At 37.0% G+C, this 25,456-nt stretch overlaps 1 protein-coding gene across 4 annotated transcripts in view; it reads right to left on the reverse strand.

Annotated features, from left to right (window-relative positions):
* The window catches only part of Epb41l5 (erythrocyte membrane protein band 4.1 like 5), a 142,955-nt gene that overhangs the window by 62,045 nt on the left and 55,454 nt on the right, over positions 1-25,456 (reverse strand). For 2 of the 4 annotated variants that reach the window (XR_006148203.1, XM_042685278.1), the window contains exons 12-16: positions 24,934-25,103; positions 23,334-23,440; positions 21,174-21,201; positions 6,280-6,322; positions 5,772-5,887 (exon numbers count right to left, since the gene is read on the reverse strand). Coding sequence is in view for 3 of the 4 variants with exons in the window: in XM_042685278.1 (XP_042541212.1) it covers positions 5,772-5,887; positions 6,280-6,322; positions 21,174-21,201; positions 23,334-23,440; positions 24,934-25,103 (464 nt within the window). In the remaining variant the exon portion in view is untranslated. Of the gene's footprint in view, positions 1-1,075; positions 2,048-5,771; positions 5,888-6,279; positions 6,323-21,173; positions 21,202-23,333; positions 23,441-24,933; positions 25,104-25,456 lie in introns of those variants that run through there. The other 2 variants (XM_042685280.1, XM_042685279.1) reach the window with 2 other exon arrangements.

A 25,456-nucleotide genomic window follows, 5' to 3' on the forward strand; every position in this document is an offset into this window, starting at 1 on the left:
AAGTGTTAATTGAAGATTTCTGGGTTAGGTATGAAATTAAAGTGCTACGCATAATAAACTTTAATCTTTGAGTTATCTCTTCCACTGGACAAAAATTATTTGCATCTTTATTGGACAAAAGGTTACAAGCTAAAAAAAAAAGCTCCTTCTCTTTCTAAAGTATTGTAAAATAACTTAGTCTATAGAAATCAAATCTAGCACTTCACTGAACAAATACTCAGCAATCTCTTTTGCTTGGTTCTAAGATAATTTTTGACACATTTATGTTCATTCCACTTGTCACAGATTAATTTTTGTGGATCAGAAGTAGAGGATCTGTTCCAGCTGTCTCCTGAGAGTGCATCTTCATTTTTTTTCCAAATGGAATATTGACACTAGAGATAGACTTGGCTAAGCTAGATGTCTTAAAGTTAAAAAGAAAAAAAGAAGCTCTCCCAACAGTTATACAAATGTCTTGCTAATTTAAAAATGCAAACACAAAAGCTCAAATAAAGAAGAATTACATTACCTACTTGTTCAACTTAAGTAAACCCAATTATATACTCAACAAGAGAATAAATAGTAAGGGAATTCCTCCCTGCTACATTCAATGGGTGTATACCACAGAACGCGGGTGAGAGGGAGACACAAATCTGCTTTGGTCCCCATAAATCTCAGTTTTCTTGGGTGATATCTTGATGTGTACTCTAGTTTTTTTACTAACAAGTTACATTATAATTGTAACAGACCATCCAAATTAAAGGTCTGTTTATTGCTGTCTCACAGGGAAGATTTATGGGAAATAAAACCAATGTGGGGCAAGCAGAATGAGTTAAACAGATTAGAATGTTTACAATGAAGCTTCCTTATCTTGAAGTAGGGAGATCTCAAAATATGAAATATCTTCAAATTTCTATTTACCTAATTTAAAATTTTCAAAGTTTTTCTAAAATTTGGGGAAAAAAAAGGAAATGCTTCCTTTGAATCACTGCAATTCCATCAAAAAATATACCTTTTCCAGCTAATAACCTTCCTCTATAAATTAACCCAAAGAGTTTAAATAATTATATTCCAAAGTTTAAAAGGACCCCAAATAGTGGTTTGACTCCAGAACTTTATTTTAAAGGTTGTATAAGGCCAGATTACGAGGTTGTTAAAAACCTGGGTAATCTATCAAACTATATGCCATGAAAGAGAAAAGAGATGAATGCAAAAAAGACAGAAGAAATAAATAGTTTTCATTTGGTATAACCATTCAGTACGCCAAAATAACTATTTGGATTTTTCTCCCTATATGAGTAATGCTATTATAATTTCTAGACTTGTCTTAGTATTTGTGCTTACTAAAGAGTAAAAATATATTAAAATTTTAAATTAATTAAACCTTAGGCACTTAAATTAAGGCACAGATCAGTTTAGACATTAAAACAGTGTATAAGAACAAGTATTATTATAATATCACAAAAGGCTGATGCATCACAACTGAACATACTTCCTTTAGGGTGTGCTTTTAGTGTATTATTCTTTAACCTTTAGGGTGTGCTTTTAGTATATTATTCTTTAAACCTTAGTATATTTGTATGGCATGTACATGATAGCTTTTTATAATCATAAACCTTCTGAGATATTCTGAGTGATGTATTAATATGCTAAAATCACAGTGATATGCACTCTTTCAATAGGGCAATAATTATTATTGTCAGTGATGGTATACAGCTTCTTCAGATCCTCTTCCCATAGAAGTGAAGCTCAAACAACACTATACAATTAGTGAGTCAGTAAAAAATAAATCCTCCCATATGCTCCTAATGTGATTAATTCTTTATAAACACCAGAAAACATATAATCAACTTGGATAATAAGAGTCCCAAGGCCTAAAGGCTTAATAACTCATATCTCGGTCATGGCTGAATGGCCAGGGAAATGAACATCATGATGGACTCCTGCATTCTTCACATTGTGCTCAAGTACAAAGTCAGTGTAGTTTCTATGTGCAGCATGGGTGGGCAAGGCCCTTGTGTTCCACTGGTTTCCACCACGTTGATAACGGTCACTGGCAGCAGGGAGCCTGGATGGTTGGGGAGTGGGAGGGAGCACAGTTAGTCAATAGGAAAAGGGAGAAAATGGATGTGTAAGTGATAATAAAGGAGAAAGGTAATGTGACTAGCATGCAACACTGCTCAGTATTTTACCAACATTGATTCCATGCAATAACATTCAAGAATTACAAACAGGGAATATCCATAAAGTTACATGTAAATCAAAATGCCAGTGTGGATAATCAGAATCTGTTAAGTGAATTAATGAATAAAGAAATGTCATAATGAGGAAGACATACTTGGTATCTGTCCCCGATGTCACTATCTAAGCCAGAAATCATGTTTGGTGTATTAATGAAGAAGAAAAATACTAATCTTTTAAAGGAAGATATTCATAATTACTTAGTTCAAATATGTGAAAGTACTGTAAAGAGACAAAAGCATATGGTAACTGATATTGTGTAAAAATTATCTCTCAAATTCAAATGATTTCAAAAAACTGAAATTTAGAAAACAAAATTCAGAAGAACATTAAAAGAAAAATCTTCTGTTCTCAGAGTAATTTTATAACTCACAAGGATAATGTGATGAGATTATAAACCCCCTCCAAGAAGCTATTCAAGCATAATGGATGCCTTTTAGCACAGTGCTGCAGAACTGGAAGAGTGAAATGGACACATGCAGTTTTTGGTTAAAAATGGTTAAAGTCTTCCAGTAGAAAGAAAACATTTGTGAAGGTTCAGCAAATCAAAATTTTATGGTATGGCAAAATGGTATGGTATGGCAAAATATAATTCAAGTAACTACAAAGGAATAAAGTCACCTCAAAAACAATGTTTGAAAAAGATCCTTACTCCCTTTTTGCTTTAGTTTTCTTTTAGACAAGGTCTTGATCTTTTTTTTTTTCCTGCCCTCAGACCTACCTATGTTGCCTGAGTAGCTGGAATTACAGATGTATATCACCACACCTGGCTTGTTGATTGGGCTGAGGTCTACCTTCTGAGTGGCTAGAATTACAGTTTTGTGCTGCCACACAGGGCTCTCAATATCCATTTTCAGCTTTAGGAAAACTGGAATAAAATTTTCAGAACAAATACAGACAGTTTTGTTTTTAAACCATAAAATGGCCTTTCCTTCAAATGAAATATAACTTCTTAATCAGAACTAACCTACAAAATCATTACCCTCAACACAAGGTCTCCAAAATTTTAGAAAATTAAATTGGATTCATGTCTTGCCTCTTATGCAAGATTTCTAAATTCTGTTTTGTTTTCTCCTTTTTTTTTGAGGCAGATGCCACTATGGAGCCCAGGCCTCAAACTTGTGATCTTTTTACTTATACCTCTCATGTATAATTACAGGAGTATTTTATTTTGATTTTTTTGAGACAAGATTTTACTAGATTACTTAGACTGGACTAGAATTCCTGGGCTCAGGAGTCTCTCTTGCCTGAGACTCTCAAGAAGCTGGGATAGCAAGCATGCATCACTGTGCTTAGCTTGCTTATAAGTGATTTATTTATGTGCTTAACTTTCACAAATTTTTTCTCAAAGGGTGATAAATTTTCAGTTACTGATACAGGAGGACTGTTACATATTATTTTAAATCAAAGCATGCAGAAACAAAGAATAAAATATTGAATGCATTTTAAGTTAAGGTGAGAAAATCCATTAGTTGCTACACATGCCAGCTCTATGCTCAGTTCCATGCTGTGTGAACTCTGTGACTCATCCATAAGGATCACCACTCTATTTCATCCAGCAAAGGAGGGCTCAGCCCAGACACACAAAGCAAGGATGACACACAGCTCCAAGGTTTTCATTTTTCTTGAAATGCGAAGCAGATACTCTAAAACCTGCATCAAAGGAACTTGGTAAGCTAAAAAAATTATATCAAACACCTTTAAATATATACTCATTAAAATGGAAAAACTCGCCAGGCATCAGTGGCTCACACCTATAATCCTAGCTACTCAGAAGGCTGAGATCTAAGGATCGCAGTTCAAAGCCAGCCTGGGCAGGAAAGTCTATGAAACTCTTTATCTCCAATAAACCACCAGAAAACCGGAAGTGGTGCTGTGACTCAGTTAGTAGAGCACTTGCCTTGAGCTGAAGAGCTAAGGGACAGCTCTCAGGCCCAGAAGCCCCACGACTGACAAAAAATAGAATAAAAAAATAAAATGGAAAACTTCAATAAGCATTTATGTAACAGAGTACAAATTACCCAGATTCCCATTCCAGATTAAAATAAAAAACAAGTATATTAAGATCATTTTTTTAAAACAGATGAAGTATTTGTCCATGTTAAAAGGACTTATGGGATGATGGCTCACGCCTGTAATCCTAGCTACTTAGGAAACTGAGATCTGAGGATCACAGTTCAAAGCCAGCCCAGGCAGGATAGGCTGTGAGACTCTTATCTCCAATAAACCACCAGAAAACTGGAAGTGGTGCTGTGGCTCAAGTGGTAGAACACTAGCCTTGAGCTGAGAGCTAAGGAACAGCGCTCAGGCCCATAGATCAAGCCCCACAACCAACAACAACAACAAAAAAAAGGACTTATAGGTAACATTAAGAAGATGAAGATGAAGCATAGCTGCTTACAGGAGCTGTGTGTTCAATAAGAAGTTGAAGAAACTTTCCTAGACTTAAGACTAAAACTTGACATTGGTCACTTGTTATATTTGAAGTATGCATGCAGGTGTGCGCATGCACACATACACGCACACACACACAAACATACACTACTCCTACCACATTCTCAACTATAAAGGAAAATTTTAAATGACAAAATGTGGGGAATCCCCCCCTTGAATCTTAAACCCATGTTATCAGGAATTGAAGTAAAATCATGCCCAACCATCAAAAGCAAAGCATCCTGCAGTTAGTTAAGCCAACAATAACAGTGAAAAAAAATTACATAGCAAAGACTGAAAGTAATCACCAACCACTGTTGACCCACCACCACGAGGAAGAACTGGTTGCACAGAAAGCTGACCAAAACCTTGAGACCACCACACAAACTCATTAGATTTCAGGTATTATACAAACTAAGAGCAAGAAAAAAAAGAAAAAAAAATCCTATGAATTATCAATGTTCATTTAATAAATAGACACAAAAGCTGAATAAATGATAGATGCATCCAACATATTATGCAGTCAATTAATTCCCAAGAAGCCCTTCTCCAAACCACATTAAGTAATCTGGAAAAGGATGAACCTGAGTGATTAACTGAAACCATCCACAAAGTATCCATATTTGTGTATTCAACATTCATGTAGAAAAAGACACTAGTAACATAAATGAATTAAACACATTAACTCTCATCAAATTCTGTCTCAATCTCCAAAAAAGTGTAATATTTTATGATTTACTTTATTAGACTAATTTGTTTCCTTTTGGCATAACATTCAGTCTTTAATGAGGAACGTCACGTGTATAGAACAAAATAAACTTATTTTCCTTATGATCTAGGAAAAGGTTCTACTTATTACAAAGAAGATTATTGTCAACAGAGAATCACTTACTACTCCCAGATCATATTAATTCAAACAAAGACAGCTGTCTCATGTTCTCCATTTAGACAAGTCTACTCCCTTCTTCCTCCACATACCTTACTTTCCTCATCTCCCAATGAATGCTTAGTAGTCATCTTCTCAGCTCACAAATATGGATAATTTGTTTTCAATCATACTTATAGTTCTCATAAGATTTGGAATCAAGTAAGTAATTATTTTTAAAGAGCTAACAAACCATTTCCTGTTGTGTTGGTCTGTTCCAGAACTCTGTGGAAGATTCTCTATCTCTACCAGCACCGGAGCAGAAAATGTGGAAGGAATCACAGGTGGAGAAGACTGTACACCCCAAGCCTTTGGACAAAAATAAAATTCACAGATTTTGCTTAAATAAAAGGTCAAACAGAACACTAACAAACACAAATACTAAAAAATATTTAATATAGAATATTAAAATGGAATATTACCTACAGAGTGAATAAATGTGATAAAATGTTTAAATTTTATATACTACATTAGAATAGATAACTTTACTACTTATTGACTTTATTTTCTTGTATTTACAGATTATCTGTTCTTTTTATATCTATGGATAGCAAGAGTAAGGAGTCAGATATTACTTAAGGATAAGAACAAGAAAATGTAAAAACTGTGTAAAGTTACACCACTGAAATTCCAATTAATGCTACTGCAGTTTACTAACTACCTAGTGTATTCAGTATTTTAGAAGGTTAGTATTATCTTACCTGTTGGGAGTTAGTACTCTGAGTTGAAACACTATTGTGAACACTGAAACGGGATGAAAACAGAAAAGATTATAAATTCTAGAGCTTTGCTTTTTAAAAAATAATTCACACATGCTAATGAAAATAACATTGATGAACATTTTATTTCAAGAAAAAAAAAATCTACTTGTGTACCTGACGATGCCAGTAAACATTTACTTTCAGTACTCTGAATGCACTGGTTTTCAGTGCATTTTGATGTCTCCATATATATGTATTTTATTATGCTTTTGGACATTTACTACTAACCTTGTTTATTCATTGGATAAAGACAACAACAAAAAAGAACATCACCAAAAAACTCCTTAAATTCAAAACATCCAGCACAAATACTCATTACAAATACTTATTACTACTATTCAAGATTTTCGAGTAGCGGGGCTGGGAATATGGCCTAGTGAGTGCTTGCCTACTAGCATGCATGAAGCCCTGGGTTCATTTCCTCAGTACCACATAAACAGAAAAAGCCGGAAGTGGCGCTGTGGCTCAAGTGGCAGAATGCTAGTGAGCAAAAGAAGATCAGAGCAGTGCCCAGGCCCAGAGTTCAGGCCCCACAACTGATTAAAAAAAAAAAAAAAGAAATAAGAAAAGAGAGAAGAAATCTCTACAGATAGCCTCTCCAATGACTTTATATCTATATCTTTATCTTTACATTTGGAGCCAGACCAGGGACTGCATGCTGTCCTTAATTGTTTTTGTTCAAGGCTAACACTCTACCATTTGAACCACAACTCCACTTTTGGCTTTTAGGTGGTTAATTGGAGATAAGAGTTTCATAGACTTCACTGCCCAGCCCTGACTTCAAACCGTGATTCCCAGATTTCGGCCTACTGAGTAACCTGCATTGCAGAAGTGAGTCACTGAAACCCAGCACAAATATAGTTTTAAATGTCTAGTTTAGGAGACATTTATTCAAATATTCCATCATCAAATTTAAAAACATGCTCAAGCTATAATCAACTAAATAAACAGAAATAAACTACAAAACAATAAAAAAATAAAAAAAGTGAAATAAAAATTCAAAGGTGAGATATTACATCAAGATGAGGAAAATAAAGGTTGACTGTACATATTCTAACATATTAAACAGTAACTCCTTTGTATACTTAACTAAAAATAAGTTTAAAAAATATTCTAAACTGGATCCGGGCCCTGGTGGCTCACGCCTGTAATCCTAGCTACTCAGGATGCTGAGATCTGAGAACTGCGGTTCAAAGCCAGCCTGGGCAGGAAAGACCGTGAGACTCCTATCTCCAATAAACCACTCAGAAAACCAGAAGTGGTGCTATGGCTCAAGTGGTAGAGTATTACTAGCCTTTAGCTGAAGAGTTGAGGGACAGCGCTCAGGCCCAGAGTTCAAGCCCCACAACTGATTTAAAAAAAAAAAATGGGAATGTAGCTTAGTGGCAGAGTACTTGCCTAGCATGCATAAAGCCCTGGATTTGATTTCTCAGTCCCACAAAAATAGAAAAGGCTGGAAGTGGTACCATGGCTCAAGTGGTAGAGTGCTAGCCTTGAGCAAAAAGAAACACAGTGAAAATGCCCATGCTCTGAGTTCAAGCCCCAGTAATGGCAAAATATATAATATATATGTAATATGTATTATTTTTTTAGTTTTTACTTTGTCATTTTATTTTATTTTTATATTGTGAAAATACTGTACAGAGGAGTTACAATTACATGGGCAAGATAATGAGTACATTTCTTAACAAGCATTGTAGCCTCCTCCTTTGTTTCCCCTTCCCATCCCTTCCCATCCTCCCCCAGTCCCCCCACCCAATCCTCCCCGCCCCCCTCTCCCCTGGCACGAAAGTTGTAAAGTTCGTTTTCGACACAATGTCTTGTACATCTCATTGTTGCAATGGGTCCAACTGTATCTCAATTTAAACGATTTGCTTTTCCCCTTCCCTTCCACAAATTATACTGACATCAAATACAGTGAAAGCAGGAGTTATACTGTGCGGGAGCGACATACAAAGTAACAAAGAAATAATCTTATAAATGTGTTAGAAACCATCGCAAAAAAAATTTGAATACATATCTTAGGGTTCATTTCCCTAACATCACCTTATCTGACCTTTTCTGCTTGACTCAGACATATACTAGATATTGCAAATAAGGGAAACCATGCGACCAATGTTTCTTTGGGCCTAGCTTACTTCACTTAATATAATTTTTTCCAAGCCTTTCCATTTCCTAACAAATGGGGCAATGTCATTCTTTCTGATGGAGGCATAGAATTCCATTGTGTGTATATACCACATTTTCTTTTTCTTTTTTTTTTTTATTGTGAACATACTGTACAGAGGGATTACAATTACATGGGCAAGATAATGAGTACATTTCTTATCAAGCATTGCAGCCTCCTCCTTCACATCCCTTCCCAGCCTCCCCCCACCCTCCCATCCAATCCCCTCCCACCAAAGTTGTAAAGTTCGTTTTCGACATGACAACTTGTATTCTCATTGTTGCAAGGGGTCCACCTGTATCCTTATTTAAAGGACTTTTTTTTCCCCTTCCCCTCCACAAATTATACTGACATCAAATACAGTGAAAGCAGGGGTTACACTGTGGGGGAGGGACATACAAAGCAACAAAGAAATAATCTTATAAATGCGTTAGAAATAAATGCATGAAAGAAAAAAACACATTTAAATACATATCTACGGGTTCATTTTCCTAATATCACATTATCTTGTAATATGTATTATAGATATTCTAGCACAGAGCAAGGAAAGGGTTGACATTATCCAAAAAGAAATGTACTCATTATCTGACTTACATAACTGTAACCCCTCTGTATATCATCTTTATAATAACAAAATAAAAATAAAAAATTTCACCAAGAACTGAAATATTCTAATATAAGGGCAACTGATTTCTCTGAAGAATTAAATTACTACAGAAAAGAAATATATTCAATATTATAAAGAAATTAATTAAAGCCAGAGCTGGTGGCTCAAGCTTATAATCCTAGCTACTTAGGAGGCTGAGATCTGAGGATCGTGGTTTGAAGCTAGCCTGGGCAAGAAAATCCATGAGACTCTCACCTCCAATTAACTGTTACAAAAATGGAATTGGGCTATGGCTCAATGTGGCAGAGCACTAGCCTTGAGCAAAAAAAGCTCAGGGATAGCACCCAGGTACTCAGTTCAAGCCCCAGGGCCAAAAAAAGAAAATTGAACGTGAAAAAATAATCCTCAGATTTAATGGCAGCATTATGCTGCAGAAAAAAAAATGAATTAAATACAACCCAAGACTTGTGGTTAAGTTACTGACCTTCAAAGTATAATGTAAAGGCCTAGAGCTGATGGGTCACAAGTTTAATCCTAACTATAACAGAGTCTGAGATCCGGTTCAACGCCAACCTAGGCAGATATACCTGACACTCTTATCTCCAATTAACCAGTAAAAAAGACAGAAGTAAAGCTGTGCCCAGGTGGCACCAGCCTTATAAGAAAAGCTAAGCAAGAGTGCAAGGCCCTAAGTACTGGCACCCCCCCCCCAAAAAAAAGGACAATGCAAAGAAAGGCTGGGGATGGAGTGGGTAAAGCACCCAATAGTATCCCCAATGTGCTTGCACGCACGCACACACATGCACACACTCACACACATACACCCCAGCACAGATAAAAAATACTGCTAGCACTCAAATTATTGCTAGTGTTAGGGTGATTAGCATAGACTAGGGTAGCAAAAGAATATTTTATCGGCCTGGGAAGGTGGCTCAGTAGAGCACTTGCCTTGCATGCATGAGGACCTGGGTTTGATTCCTCAGCACCATATAAGAAAAAAGAAAAGGGGCTGGGAAGGTGGCTCAGTAGTAGAGCGCTTGCCTTGCATGCATGAGGCCCTGGGTTCAATTCCTCAGCACCACATAAGAAAAAAGAAAAGGGGCTAGGAAGGTGGCTCAGTGGTAGAGCGCTTGCCTTGCATGCATGAGGCCCTGGGTTCAATTCCTCAGCACCACATAAGCAAAAAGAAAAAAGCCAGAAGTGGCACTGTGGCTCAAGTGGTAGAGCGCTAGCCTTGAGCTGAAGAGCTGAGGGACAGTGCCCAGGCCCAGAGTTCAGGCCCCATAATCGGACCCAAAAATAAATAAATAAATAAATATTTTATCTATCCAGGATGTCTATTGTAATAAAAGAAACAGGCAAAGCATCTCAAAGAGATGCAAATTTTAAGTATAGCTTTCATAGGGAGTGAGAGAAAAATATTGCACAGAGATGATGAGGGGCATGGCTGAAGTTGTAGAATGCTCAAGCCTAAGGAGCTAGATTCAATTCCAATCTCCAAACCAAACCAAATGAAAACAATCTACAGGGCTGGGAAGGTGGCTCAGTGGTAGAGTGCTTGCCTTCCATGCATGAGGCCCTGGGTTCGATTCCTCAGCACCACATAAGCAGAAAAGGTCAGAATTGGGCTGAGGCTCAAGTGGTAGAGTGTTTACCTTGAGCTGAAGAGCTGAGGGACAGCACCCAGGCCCAGAGTTCAGGCCCCACGACCAACCAAAAAAAAAAAAAAAAAAAGAACAGATTTAATGGCAGCGTTATGCTACAAAAAATGAAGGTAATGGGAGCTCACAAATGGGGGCAAGGAAGAGGGACAGTCATTAAATTCAAGGTACTATGTAACTCAAGGGTAGGGATGGGAGGGAGAAAAATGAGGGAGAATATTGGAAAAAGTAACATTGATCAAGATGCATTGTACTCATTGTAGTCTGACTCATGGAACCGCAATCTGATTGTACGACTATTTAATAATAAAATGTAACAAAACATTAATTACAACTACCTGAATATGAAAGCTAACCAATTAAGAATTCAAGATTGAACAGATCTTGCTACAATACCAAACCATGTATGCTCTACTTTTTTTGTTGTTGTTCGTGGAGTCTGAACTCTGGGCCTGGCCACTGTCCCTCAGCTCTTCAGCTCAAGGCTAGCACTCTACCACTTGAGCCACAGTGCTACTTCCAGCATTTATTTTTCTCTGCTTATGTGGTGCTGAGGAATTGAACCCAGGGCCTCATGCATGCAAGGCAAGCACTCTACCACTGAGCCACCTTCCCAGCCCATGTCCTACTTTTTATAAACTACGTTTCAATTACAAGTTAGGTAATCAGAACTTATACTACTATTTGTGGTTAAATCAAAGCACTGGGACTGGATATATGGCCCACTGGTAGCTTATTTAGTATACAAAACCTTGGGTTTTTTCCTCAGCATTCAAAACAAAACAAAACATAAAACACAAACGCTAAGTTGCATCACAATCTTTTTTGATTGCCCATTTGCATCAGACTGTTAGGAGGAATAAATTAATATTAGGAAAGTACAAAAAAGTAATATAAAACGGACTAACAAAAACTTTAAAAAAATACTATTTACCTAATCAACATAACTAGATGAAATGATAAACTTATTTATTTTCTGTATCTTTATTAACACATAATTACAGATATTAATAGGGTACGTTGTGATAGTTCAGCAAATGCAAGGCTAAGGGTATAACTCAATGGTAAAGCTCTTGAGTAGTTTCCATCTCTAATAATGCAAAGGAAGTTCCTGCTTTCGATACAAGTATACAGAATGCCTGGATCAAATCGAGGTGACTAACATTTCCTTTCCCTTATCATTTCTTTATGTTTGGAGACTTCTAGATAGCTCTTCTTTTCTAGATCATAAGCAAGTAGATTAAGATAATGATAAGTATCATTGTGAAGATTAAAGGGTGTTTGACTTTAAAATAAAATTTTAATTTTTTTTAAATTGTTTTTTTTTGGGGGGGGTCCAGTCATGGTGCCTGAACTCTGGGCCTGGGCACTGTCCTTCAGCTCTTCAGCTCAAGGCTAGTGCTCTACCACTTGAGCCACAGCGTCACTTCCGGTTTTTTCTTTTTTGCTTATGTGGTGCTGAGGAATCGAACCCAGGGCCTCATGCATGCCAGGCAAGTGCTCTACCACTGAGCCACCTTCCCAGACCTAAATAAAATTTTTAAAAAGCAACAGAAAAAAACCTTTTTTAATATGACCTAATTGGCCTTTCCATCTAAAGATTTTTGCCATTCTGCTTTTATTTACAATATGCACTTGAAGTACTTAGATTTATGTAATTAGTAGTAAGAAATAGGGACTTATATTTCGTCACCAAATTCTTAGAGGCTTTTGCAAAATACCATTTTATTTGACATTAAGCGACTGAATTTTAAATAGATGTAGTACTTGTTTTTTGTTTGTTTTTTGTCCATTGTGTGGCTTGAATTGTGTGCTGTCCCTGAACCTCTTGGTGCTCAAGGCTAATGCTATAACACTTGAGCCATAGCACCCTTCCAAGAATCTCATTTTCTCTATATCAAAATAGATTAATAATTCTATGCTTCAGTGATATCTCCAAATAAATCACAAAAAGACGATAACATATATTTTTAAAAACTTTTAAAAAGTCAGGCACCAGTGGCTCACACCTATAATTCTAGCTACTCAGGAGGCTGAGATCTAGGGATCATAGTTTGAAGCCAGACCAGGCAAAAAAGTCTATGAGACTCTGATCTACTCAGAAAAAGCTGTAAGTAGTGCTTTGGCTAAAGTGGTAGAGTGCTAGTCCTGAGCCAATAGAGGCTCAGGGACAACACCCAAGCCCTGGATGACAAGCCAGAACTGGAAAAAAAAAAAAAAAAACCAAAACGTTTAGACCATCTACCAGGTCAACTGCAAAAAATGTACCTGTCAGTCACAATTTCTACAAATCATGTTGCTCTTCCCAGAATACAGTATGATGGTATGTAACTATATTTCTAAACATTAATGAAACCTCATCCAACATTCTTGGCACAGAATTCTGACTCATCAGTCCATGGTTCCTTTGTTACTCTGACAGTTTTCCTCTTTTTTTGTCCATGAGTGAGAACTCAGGAACCTGGGCACAGTCCCTGAGCTCTTTTGCTCAAGGACAGTGCTCTACCACTTGAGCCATGGCACCACTACTTCCAGTTTTTGAGTGGATAATTGGAGATAAGAGTCTTAATGTTTTTTTTCTGCCCTGGCTGGCTTCAAACCATGATCATCAGATCTCAGCCTCTTGAGTAGCTAGGATTATAGGCATGAACCATCAGCCATGTGGTTGGTTTTCTTTTAATTAAGAATAACTTCAAAAAGTGACAAAAATACAAATTACATATAAAAAGGTGTTTTATCATAAGTGATGTTAACTAAATCATGTTAATCTAGTTTTCAAATCATTTGAAATGTAGTAAAGTTTCTCCTATTCTTTCCCTTTTAGGAATATAAGAATCGGGGCTTAAACTTCAAGCCTGTCTTCTCACTTGGCCTTTTCCCTCATGGCTGGCTGATGCTCTACCACTTGAGCCAACATTCTAGTTCTAGCTCTTCTTTGTTGGTTAACTGGAGACAATTCTCTCAAGTTTGTCTGACTGAACTAGCTTTTGAATCTCAATCCTCAGATCTCAGACTTAAGAGTAGCTTTATAAGTGTGAGCCACTGGGGCCCAACTCTAACTTTCCTTTCAAAAGATCATGTATAGTAAATATTCTTATTTATATCCTCATCCTGCTCAACTGACTTTCTTTCTTTGCCACTTCTTTACTCTTACCTGTTTCCAAGGCTGTCACTAAGGCTATCATAATGGGCAGGCCTTAGTGCCTCTTACCTATAATCATAGAATGTTGGGAGGCATAGACTGGGAGGATTGAGATTTGATACTAGTTCTGACAAAAACTCAGCAGGACTCCATCTCAATCAATATGCCAGGTAAGATGCATTTATTACTTGTGATCCCAGCCAGTGAAAGGTCACAGGTCCATGCAAGGCCAACCCCTACAAGACTGTAAATAGAGATACTGCTGGGCCCCAGTGGCTCACACCTGTAATCCTAGCTACTCAGGAGGCTGAGATCTGAGGACCACAGTTCAAAGTCAGCCCAGCAGCAAAGTCAGTGAGACTCTTATCTCCAATTAACTACCAGAAAACTACAAATGTTGGATGTAGCTCAAGTGGTGGGAGTGCTGGCCTTGAGCTGAAGAGCTGAGGGACAGCACCGAGGCCCATAGTTCAAGCCCCACGACTGCCCAAAAAAACAAAACAACACAAAACAAAAAAACGGTGTGACCCTATCCTAAAAAATAACTAAAGCAAAAAAAAAAGGGGGGGGGGCCTGGAGTAGTTCAAATGTATATCTGCCTAGCAATCATGAGGATCTCAATTCACACTCCCGTACCACCAAAAAACAAAAAACAACTAGTTTCCTGAAGAGGTGGACTATGTCTGTAGTCCAAGCATTTAAGTCAGTGGGAGGCTGAGACAGGAGTGTATCTTGAGCCCAGGGCTCTGGGCCAGCCTAGATAACACCTCTTGTTTAGGAAAAAAAGACAAGAAAAATGTCAGGTATCCTTTTAAATGTCACCTCTTTGTCTCTTAATATAAATATATTAGTCAAGGCTCACAAGGGAGTAATTAGGAAACAAAACAGTATAAGGATATAACTGGCATGAGGCAAATTTAAAGATCTATTATTCAAGTAGGCATTTTACAAAACTACAGAGTACAAGGTCAAGAAACTTTCTAGGTCAAATAACTGTAACCTTTCAAAAAGTTTTATTTTTTTTCTCATGGTTCACTAGAGCAAAACCATTCATGAGGACAAAACTGCCAAGGGTCAAGGGCCAGGAAGGGAGGGAGAGGGGGTATGCATACCAGTCCCAGCTGAAGTCTGTCAAGCACTGTTAGTTGTGCTCAATAACCTTCAGAAGAATTAGGCCTTCATCTAGCTTTCATTTCTAAAAATCTGTTCTTTTTTCACTTCTCAATACTTGGGGATTGAACTTGGGGTCTCAACCTATGCCCCCCAGCTTTTATTTTTATTTTTGAGATAAAATCTTACTAACTTTGCCCACAATGACCCCAAATTCCTGATTCTCTTTCCTCTACCTCCAGAGTACCTAAGATCATAAGCAAATAGCTGGGATTATAAGCATGCATCACGGACCACTTAAAAACCAATTTTTTCTATTTCTAATTACTTTTTATTTTTATTTACTTATTGTAGAGGGGATGTATAGAGGGAGTATAGTCACATTAAATCAGGTAACAAGTATGCCACCTCTTCCCTAATTTCCTCCCAGTTTTTTTCCCTTCTGACCTCCACAAGTTGTATAGTTCATTTTCAACTTAGTAACTAGTGAGTATCACTGCTGTATTTGTTCACCCTTTGTCCCACCACTTCTGAGCTCTCCTTACCCTCCCCAAAACAGATATTTACATACAAAAGGTACAGAAATAAAAAATATCAACAAAGAAGAAAAAAAAGAACAAGACAAAGACAAAAAGCAAAATACAAAAAAAAAACCTTGTTTCTATTTCTTGAAGTTCATTTTGAGAACCACCATTTTATATGATCATATACACATAGCTATTGAGCCTTTGTGATCCTATCCTAAAAATATCCTCCTTTGGTCTTACTGTGTGAATGTTTAGAATTCTGTTTAATTTATCATGAGCAAGTGTAATTTTTTGTCTTTTACCATCCAAGGTGTTTACTTGTAGATTTTCTTTTTTTTTGTCGGTCGTGGGGCCTGAACTCTGGGCCTGGTCACTGTCCCTCAGCTCTTCACCTCAAGACTAGCACTCAACCACTTGAGCCACAGCACCACTTCTGTTTTTTTCTGCTTATGTGGTGCTGAGGAATTGAACCCAGGGCCTCATGCATGCAAAGCAAGCACTCTACCACTGAGCCACCTTCCCAGCTCTACTTGTAGATTTATAAGCATATTCTAATTACTGCAAATGAGGGGAACCATGCAATCTATGTTTGTTTGGGTGTGGCTGAATTTGCTAATACAATAAAACAATAAAGGAGCTACTTATATCTTATTAGAGATAGAAGAGTGTTCCCATCTGTCTCGTCCAGATGAAAATGATAAAGCACATCTAAACGGAACCTAAAGAGCTGTATATTCATCTATAAGTGGTATTATCACTTTTTACATAGTGTTTGTAAAAACTGTAACTCATGTTTATTATATATATGTGCTTCTATATATATATATATACATTCTTCCCCTCCCTCTCTCTCTTTCAACATTTATCAGTACATCTTTACTTATACCTAGATGTCTCAATAGAATTTATGCACATGGTCAAGGAAAGCTTGCTCCATTATGGATGACTTCATAGTCAACTAAAAATTTCACTATTATGGTAAAGACTGACTGAATTTGAGAAATGAACAGTCTCTGGTACAGCCCTATCATTTTGTTTTACTTAAGAGGAAACTAAGCCTCAGTAATTAAGTTTCATTTGTTCAGGGTAATTTATCTAGAAAGAAGAGGAGCTGAGAATTGAATCTGTATTTGTTTAGTGTCAAAGTTTTTTTCTGCCTCCAGATATTAACATTCTGAGTTTGAGGAAATGGTGGGGCTTAAGATTTTCTTCCCCTTATTTCTGCACAGGCATTATTTATAAGATGAATAATGAACTAAAGGGTTACTACAACAAAGAAGTCAGTAATAAGAGTTGGGAGGTCATTGGGAACAAAGTGTATTCTCCAAAATACTCATTTGACCACAAGGCGATTAAAATCCAAGCAGCTTTGAACCCATGTCAATTTTCCTTAGACACAGCCCACATAATGTTTCTATTACCTAAGAAGTAAGCATAGTTACAAAGACATAATCAGAAACTGGTGGTGGCCAGAGAGCAAAGAGAAGATTTGGACATGAGAATGAGGTGACTTGGAAAACTGCCTTACTCAAATGATAAGTCACTCTGTCCCCATGATGGATTTAGCTGTGTATATAATTTTTAATAAGTTTTTTATTGTGAAAATACTGTACAGAGGGATTACAATCACATGAGCAAGGTAATGAGTACATTTCTTATCAAGCATTGCTGCTTCCTCCTTTGTTTTCCCCTACCATCCCTTCCCTCCCATCTCCACAACTACATTTCCCCCCCTTCCCCCTGCCTAAATTGTAAAGTTCGTTTTTTGACATAGCATCTTGTACATCTCGTTGCAATGGGTCAACCTGTATCCCTACTTAAACAATTTGTTTTTTCCCTTCTCCTCCCCAAATTATACCAACATCAAATTCAGTGAAAACAGCTTATACCATGGGGGAAAGACATACAATGAAATTAAAAAAAAATAATAAATCACATGGTACCTTATAAATATGTTAGAAACAATAGCAAGAAAGAAAAAAACCACTTGTGTGCTTATCTTGGGGTTCATTTCGCTTAACATCATCTTATCTGACCTTTTCTGCTTGTCTCAGATGTATACTAGTTATTGCAAATAAGGGAAACCATGGGACCTATGTTTCTTTGCGCCTGGCTTACTTCACTTAATATAATTTTTATATCTATAATTCTTAAGTGTTAGACTTTAAAGTGTATATAGGCAGAAGCCATGTCTTATTGCATGTTATCATTATACAGTCAGTAAAGAATACTGGTTGTATGAATTATTTAGATTCATAGGCATAGATTTATAGGCATATTCTAATTACTACAAATGAGGGGAACTATGATTATATATGTCTGATTTCTCTGTTAGTATCCCTGGAGAAAAAAAGAGTCATATCTTCCACCAGAATTGAGGAGTTACTTATATGCATCAAATTTTTGTTAGATATAAAACACATAGAGTAAGGGGAGGAGGGGAGATGGGAAGGGATGGTAAGGGGAAACAAAGGAGGAGGCAACAATGCTTGATAAGAAATGTACTCATTGGGGCTGGGAAGGTAGCTCAGTGGTAGAGCACTTGCCTTACATGCGTAAGGCCCTGGGTTCGATTCCTCAGCACCACATAAGCAAAAAGAAAAAAGCCGGAAGTGGCGCTATGGTTCAAGTGGTAGAGTGCTAGCCTTGAGCTGAAGAGCTGAGAGACAGTTCCCAGGCTTAGAGTTCAGGCCCCACGACCGGACCCAAAGAAAAAGAAAAAGAAATGTACTCATTACCTTGCTCATGTAATTGTAACCCCTCTGCATGGTATTTTCACAATAAAAATAAATAAATAAATAAATAACACATAGTGTGAAATTATGGTTATATCTTTCCTTCAGACTATGAATTTCATGGAGATGGGTAAAATTCCTTCCTTTTCTCTACAATTTTCCATAAAGGAACACACACACACACACACACACATGCACGTGCACACACACACACATTCAGAATGCAATGGGTATTTACCATGTTAAACCAAGTACTTTATGTATATTATCATATTTAGTCTTCATAACAATCCTAAAAGGTGGGAATCACCCTCCACCACCACATTTTATAGACAAAGCAACTGAAGTTTAAGAGATTAACTAGTTAAAAAAAAAAACCACACAATTATGTACTTTTGGGATCTCTGGGTTACTAATTTTTAGTCATTGCTTTCCCCAGGGGGTATAGGTTGTGCTAGTTTTCTGAGACACCCAACAAAGGATGAACCATTAAAAAGTCTAACTGCTCTGTGAACCCTGGCATCTTCCTTCAGTCTCTCCCTTTATTAGTCAGGACTGATAGGTGAGGATATGGAGGTCAAGTGTTTAGACTACGTGTCTTTGTAACAAAATCAATGGTGAACATCATTTCTGCCATGTTTGGGATTTGGTTTTGTGGTTTGGATTACAGACTACTTTCTCTTGTCCCCAGCAAATAGAAAAACTAAGAGTTGCTTTGTTTGCTGGAACTGGGTACCAAGGAAGATTGAAAATGCAGTAACTAGCTGAGCTTGAAGGCATCTTTTTAAAATTCCTCTGTCTTGTTCAAAACAGATAATTGAACACAGGCATTTACATTCCCTTCACCCAAATTCTTATGCAAATGATTAAAGACACACAACAGAGAATCAAAGGAAGAAACCATTCATAAACCAGAAAATCTGATCACTTTCTGGAACAGAGAAGGTGAATAGACTTTATTTACAGGTAAATACAGAGTCCCAAATGCAGGCACATAAAAGATGAAAGCAAACTTGGAAAAGAAATCACAAAGAGAAAGAAGGGAAAGAAGGATGGAGAGAAGGGTGGAAGGGAGGAAGGTTAAAAGCCTATTCTAAAAAACAAAAAAAGGCTATCAGCATTTAAGTATGCTTTTTCTACTCCCGAAGCAAAGGCATTGCAAAGACAGTAACACATTAACTTTTAATTCTCAGAAAGAAACGAAACATACTCATTTTTTTATTTAAAAAATATGTATCTCAGGACATCTTACAGGAAAGCCTATATTTTGCAAACAAGCCTTCATTTTTCAACATCATATTACTGCTTAAATATTTTGTTTACACTTCTGTTCTTTTCTAGGTACTTCCTTTACTTTAAGCTCTCATATTCTTTCCCAATCTCCCTTTCAGCCAATAAAGGCATGACAAAATAGTTGAGTGTTTTTTGTTTTTGTTTTTGGTGCTGGGCCTGGGACTTGAAGTCAAGAACTGGGTGCTGCCCTTAAGCTTTTGTGTTCAAAGCTAGTGCTCTACCACTTGAGCCACAGCTTCACTTCTGGCTTTTTGGGGGCTGGGGTCGGGTACAAGGGAGTTGTTAATTGGAAATAAGAGTCCCATGGGCTTTCCTGCTTGGACTGGCTTTGAACTGTGATCCTCAGATATCTGTCTACTTAATAGCTAGGATTACAAGCATGAGCCACCTACTCCCTGCTGAATGAAGAATCGTAAAACTTAATAGAAAATCCAGGCCAGCCATATAACATAAATTCTACCACAGATTTAAGGAAGAATACCAATTCTTTACAAATTCTTCTAAAAATATTACAAGGAGGGCCTATTTACTAACTTATTCTGTAAAGCCAGTATCACCCTGACACCAAAACCAGATAAAGATATAAGAAAATTATAGACCAAATTACTATGTGACTAGAGACACACAAACCAAACTACTAACCCTAATTCAACATCATGTAAGGAAGGATTATATACCACTACCAACCGGGACCTGTCCTACAAATAAAATTGCTTATGTGCAAAAATCAGTATTTGTGCTTTAAATTTATTCGTTTTTTTTTTTTTTTTGGGGGGGGGGTCCGGTCATGGGGCCTGAACTCTGGGCCTGGGGGCTGTCCTTCAGCTCAAGGCTAGTGCTCTACCACTTGAGCCACAGCGCCACTTCCGACTTTTTTCTTTTTGCTTATGTGGTGCTGAGGAATTGAACTCAGGGCCTCAGGCATACAAGGCAAGCGCTCTACCACTGAGCCACCTTCCCAGCCCCAAATTTATTCATTTTTATATTCTCAATCACTTGCTAATAATGTCATTTTCATTATGAATAGCATATCCATTCCACGTTATACGTCTTCAAAGTGCTTCATTTTCTTTACTTAATATTTTTTTTTTACTGTAAAGATTCTGTACAGAGGGGTACAGTTACATAAGATAATGAGTACATTTCCTATAGAGCATTGTTACCCTCTCCTTTGTTTTTCCCCTGCCATTCCTTCCCTCACCATCTCCTCCCTCCCCGGCCCCAGTTGTAAAGTTCGTTTTCAACATAGTGTCTTATACATCTCATTGTTACAATGGGTCAGCCTGTATCCTTATTTCAGCATTTTGTTATTTCCTTTCCCCTCCCCAAATTAGAAAATGCTTCATTTTCTTAATGTCAACTTTATCTGGCATTACATTTACTTGTTCTCTACTGTCTCCCAATGCCTATGGAGAACTTGTTACTAAGAGATCCTTAACAATGTTCAAATAACAGCAACTATATAAATCGCTGAAACTGCTTTTTGGTATCTGTATAAATTATATATATATTTATTATATACATTAAAGATAAGAATTTTAACTTTTATACATTAAATATAAAACTTTTCTAAGTTGCAATATATTACTTACCTTAGTTCTTCAGGTTTTGTGGTACTCGCTAACAGAAGAAAAAAAAAAATCTTGTTAGTCTCATCCTTCAAAAGAAATTGCTTCACTTTGATGGAAAAAATTGATTAATTGCTTGATAAAAACCATGCTTCCAAACTATCTATTCAAAAACTTGGATTTTACAAAAATGTTCTGAGGCTCATGCCAGTAAATTCAGTAATAGCAATTATTTCCACTTCCAAATAAATTAAGTATAAAGTATCTTTTTAAAAACAGAACTATTGAGGCCAAGTGAGGGTGAGGACATCTGTAACCCCAGCTTGAACCAGTTGTGAGGTGTGGGCAAAAACACTAGGACTTATCTGAAAAATAAAACTAAAGAAAAAAAGAGGGGCTGGGAAGGTGGCTCAGTGGTAGAGCGTTTGACTTGCATGCCTGAGGCCCTGGGTTCAATTCCTCAGCACCACATAAGCAAAAAGAAAAAAGCCGGAAGTGGCGCTGTGGCTCAAGCGGTAGAGTGCTAGCCTTGAGCTGAAGAGCTGAGGGACAGCGCCCAGGCCCAGAGTTCAGGCCCCACAACCAGACCCCCCCCCCAAAAAAAAATTATATATATATATATATATATATATATATATATATATATATATATACATAGAAAGAATGATGGAGAAGTGGCGCTGTAGCTCACGTGGTAGAGCGCTCCCCTTGAGCTGAAGAGCTGAGGGACAGCGCCTAGGCCCAGAGTTCAAGCCCCACGACCGACCAAAAAAAAAAAAAGAAAGAATGATGGAAGGAGTGACATTGATCAACATACAATGTACTGATAACCTGGGCTTCTGGAATTGAAACCCCTTTGTATAGCTACTTAATACTGCAATAGGGGCTAAGAGGAAGGAAGGTGGACAAATGACAGAGGAATGGTAGGCAAATACAATCATAATGCTCAGTATTATTATTTTTTTGGTCAGTTTTTAGGCTTGAACTCTGAGCCTGAGCCCACTGTCCCTCAACTCCTTTTTGCTCGAGCCTAGCACTATCCTACTTGAGTCACATTGCCACTTCCAGTTTTTTTTTTATTAGGGATAAAAGTCTCACAGCCTTTCCTGCCTGGGCTGGCTTTGAACCTGGGTCCTCAGATTTCGGCTTCCTAAGTAGCAAAGGATTATAGGCATTACCGGTGCTTGGCTATTAGACCTAGGAGAATTTAGGAGGTAAGTGGGGATGGGATAGATGGGGAAGTTAAAAATGCAGGGAGTGACACTGATCAAGGTACATTATACACAAAAATGGACATGTTAAATTGAAACTTTGTAGATTATCTGTACATATTAAATATCATAGTGCAACTCCTTGTATAATTATTTATGCCAATAATTTTTGTTTTTCTTTGGTCAAGGGGCTTGAGCTCAGGACCTTGGCACTGTCCTTGGGCTTGTTCACTCAAAGCTACTAGCCCTCTACCACTTTGAACAATGCCACTTCCTGTTTTCTGGTTGTTAGTTGGAGATGAGTCTCATGGAATTTCCCACCCAGCCTTGAACTATGATCCCCAGATCTCAGCCTCCTGAGTAAGATTACAAGCATGAACTACCAACACCCAGCCTAACAAAAACTTCTAATAATCTAAAATTCAGATCACAAGGGTTATTTATTTTTGAAAAAACTCATGATGACCTTGACACTGGATGTAGATGTATTTTAATATACTCTCAGATTCAAAGCCAAACTTAAGATTTAACTTATTTGTGAAAGGTAAACTGCTGTTTCTTATACAACTGAAATATCTTAAATAACAAGTAAAATTTATGTATTTGGAAATATCTGGTATATATTAAATTTAAAACTGTAGCTAATAGAATTCTTAATGTTAAAGTTGCTAATATTTTAAAAACACCTCTAAGAAAAAACATTTTACTCTAAAGGCACACTAAAATATTGAACACAAACAAAAACTGACCATAATCTCAAATTATGTTCATCTGAATGAGGATTAATATAAAATTTAATCTCAGTTGGCATTATAGGCTATTTTTCCCAGTGTTTATGACATACATTACATAAGGATACCTGAATTAATTGGAACAGACCAAGGAGCTTCAAGGAACTTTCCCTCAAGTAAATATCACAATATGTGATTAATTGTCAAGGAAGAACAGACCTTTGAAACCGGGCTGCACGCACCTTTCATTTGTAAAGTTCGTCGAGAATATCGTTTGCTTGGTCTTCTTTCAAAGGATGTTGATCTCCTTGCTTTATTAGTTTTTGTGGTCTGATACTCAGTTTTCCCACTAAAGTAAATGAGACAGAAGAATAAGAGAATCTGAGGTCTACAGTAGCTAACTAAATACAGATAAGTAATAGAACATCAAGATTCCCCTTCAAAGAAACATCTTGAATGTCATTCTAAATACTACTAACAGGGCTGGGAAGGTGGCTCAGTGGTAGAGTGCTTGCCTTGTATGCATGAGGCCCTGGGTTTGATTCCTCAGCACCACATAAACAGAAAAAGCCAGAGCTGAAGAGCTGAAGGACAGCACCCAGGCCCAGAGTTCAAGCCCCACAACCAAAAAATAATAATAATAAATAACTACTAGCAGCTACTAATAATAATTTCAGTGTCCCTTTTCACCACATCATTCTTACACTCTTTAAGCCTTCATGAAATATGCAACATATGATGGTTTTGTTCCTTAAGCATGTCTATCATCCACAAACATACTTAATAAGTTTACTAATGTCTATGTCTAATGTCAAAATGTCTATGTTCCTATGGAACTCTGTATTCAAACTCCTCACTGTAAAGTGTAAAACTCCCAGTTACTTTTAATAATATGCTTTCCAGAATAATTTTCCAGGAACTTTTTTGGGGTTTTGTTGGTGGTCCTGAAAACTCAGGACCTCTACCACTTGAACCACACATCCCCAGTCAGTTTTACTTTTGTTATTTTCTGAATCGGGTCTTGTTTATTTTGTCCACACCAACTTGGACTACAATCCACTATTATGCTTCCTAGATAGCTAGAATAATCAACATGCACTATCAGGATCAGCTTTTTATTGGCTGAGATGAGGATTATGAACTCCAGGCTGGTTTGGAACTGCGATCATGTTGACCTCAGCTTCCCAAGCAGCTAGGACTATAGGTGGAGTCAATATACCCAATCTTCCAGAAAAAAAATTTAAAAACCATTATCTTGCTAATTTTCCATTTAAATTTTGTTAAGAAATGGCCTCCTAATTTTAAAACAGAAGTGTCTTACATGAATTCCATGGTTGACTTATCATATTACTAGTATTAACCATTCCTTCTTTAATATTCACATGGCATGCTGAAATCTCAAAACTAATAATCTATTGTGATGTAGCATAAACAAAAACATTTCTAACACATGAAAACAAGAAACAGGAGTCTATAAGAATAATGGAATATCAGGCTACAAGACTACAAATATTCAGATTCGTATCTCATTTAGTGCAAGATACCCTTTTTCTATATGATACTTAGCTGTTAGAATTAGATGGATATAAATCAACATTGGTTATTACATTTAGTAAACATTAAGAGTGATTCTAAAAATCAGTAACACAATTACTAAAATGTTCCATCTTGTCAAGAAATTATAATAAATACCACTTTTAATTTTTCTTTTAACCAATAGCAAAGCATTTTACTTTTCTATACTGTGGTTTCCACCTCTGAAATGAGGTCAATCCAACATTTACACTGTAATCTGTATGCAAGAATGGAGGGAAAATACTAAAAACAGCTATTAAAATTAACCTATATCTGAACCGTGATCCTAGTCGAATAAATCCAGAGCGATGAGAACTCTTTTGGACAGGTCCTCGGAGGCGGAAGAAGGCATGATGTTCCACAGCACATTTCCATAAATGCTTGCATGCTTTTGGATGATCCAGTCTAAAAACAAATGTGTGCTCCTGTTCTTTGCCCTGAAAAAGGAAAGAATATATAAACAGGCAGCTATTAAATCAAAAAATCCAATGTCTTCTATTTCATAATGTAAATACAACCATAACAATATGAAGGAGCAAATAATTAAGCACTCAGATTGCTTTCTGAAACCACCAAACCAAGGTCATTCTCCAACTACAAATTTTTTCTTCATGAATGACAAATATACTTAATGTAGTAATGATGAAATGCTTTTCTGCATTCATAGTAACTTTTCATTTCAGTGCTGAAACAGTGTCATCTTTTTGTTTTGTTCTGTTGTCAGTCATGGGAGCTTGAACTCAGGGTTTGGGCATTGTCTTTGAAACCTTTTGCTCAAGTCTAGTATTAT

The sequence above is a fragment of the Dipodomys spectabilis genome, unplaced genomic scaffold, assembly GCF_019054845.1.
Source record: "Dipodomys spectabilis isolate Male_0828 unplaced genomic scaffold, ASM1905484v1 ptg000094l, whole genome shotgun sequence".
NCBI classification, from domain to species: Eukaryota; Metazoa; Chordata; class Mammalia; order Rodentia; family Heteromyidae; genus Dipodomys; species Dipodomys spectabilis.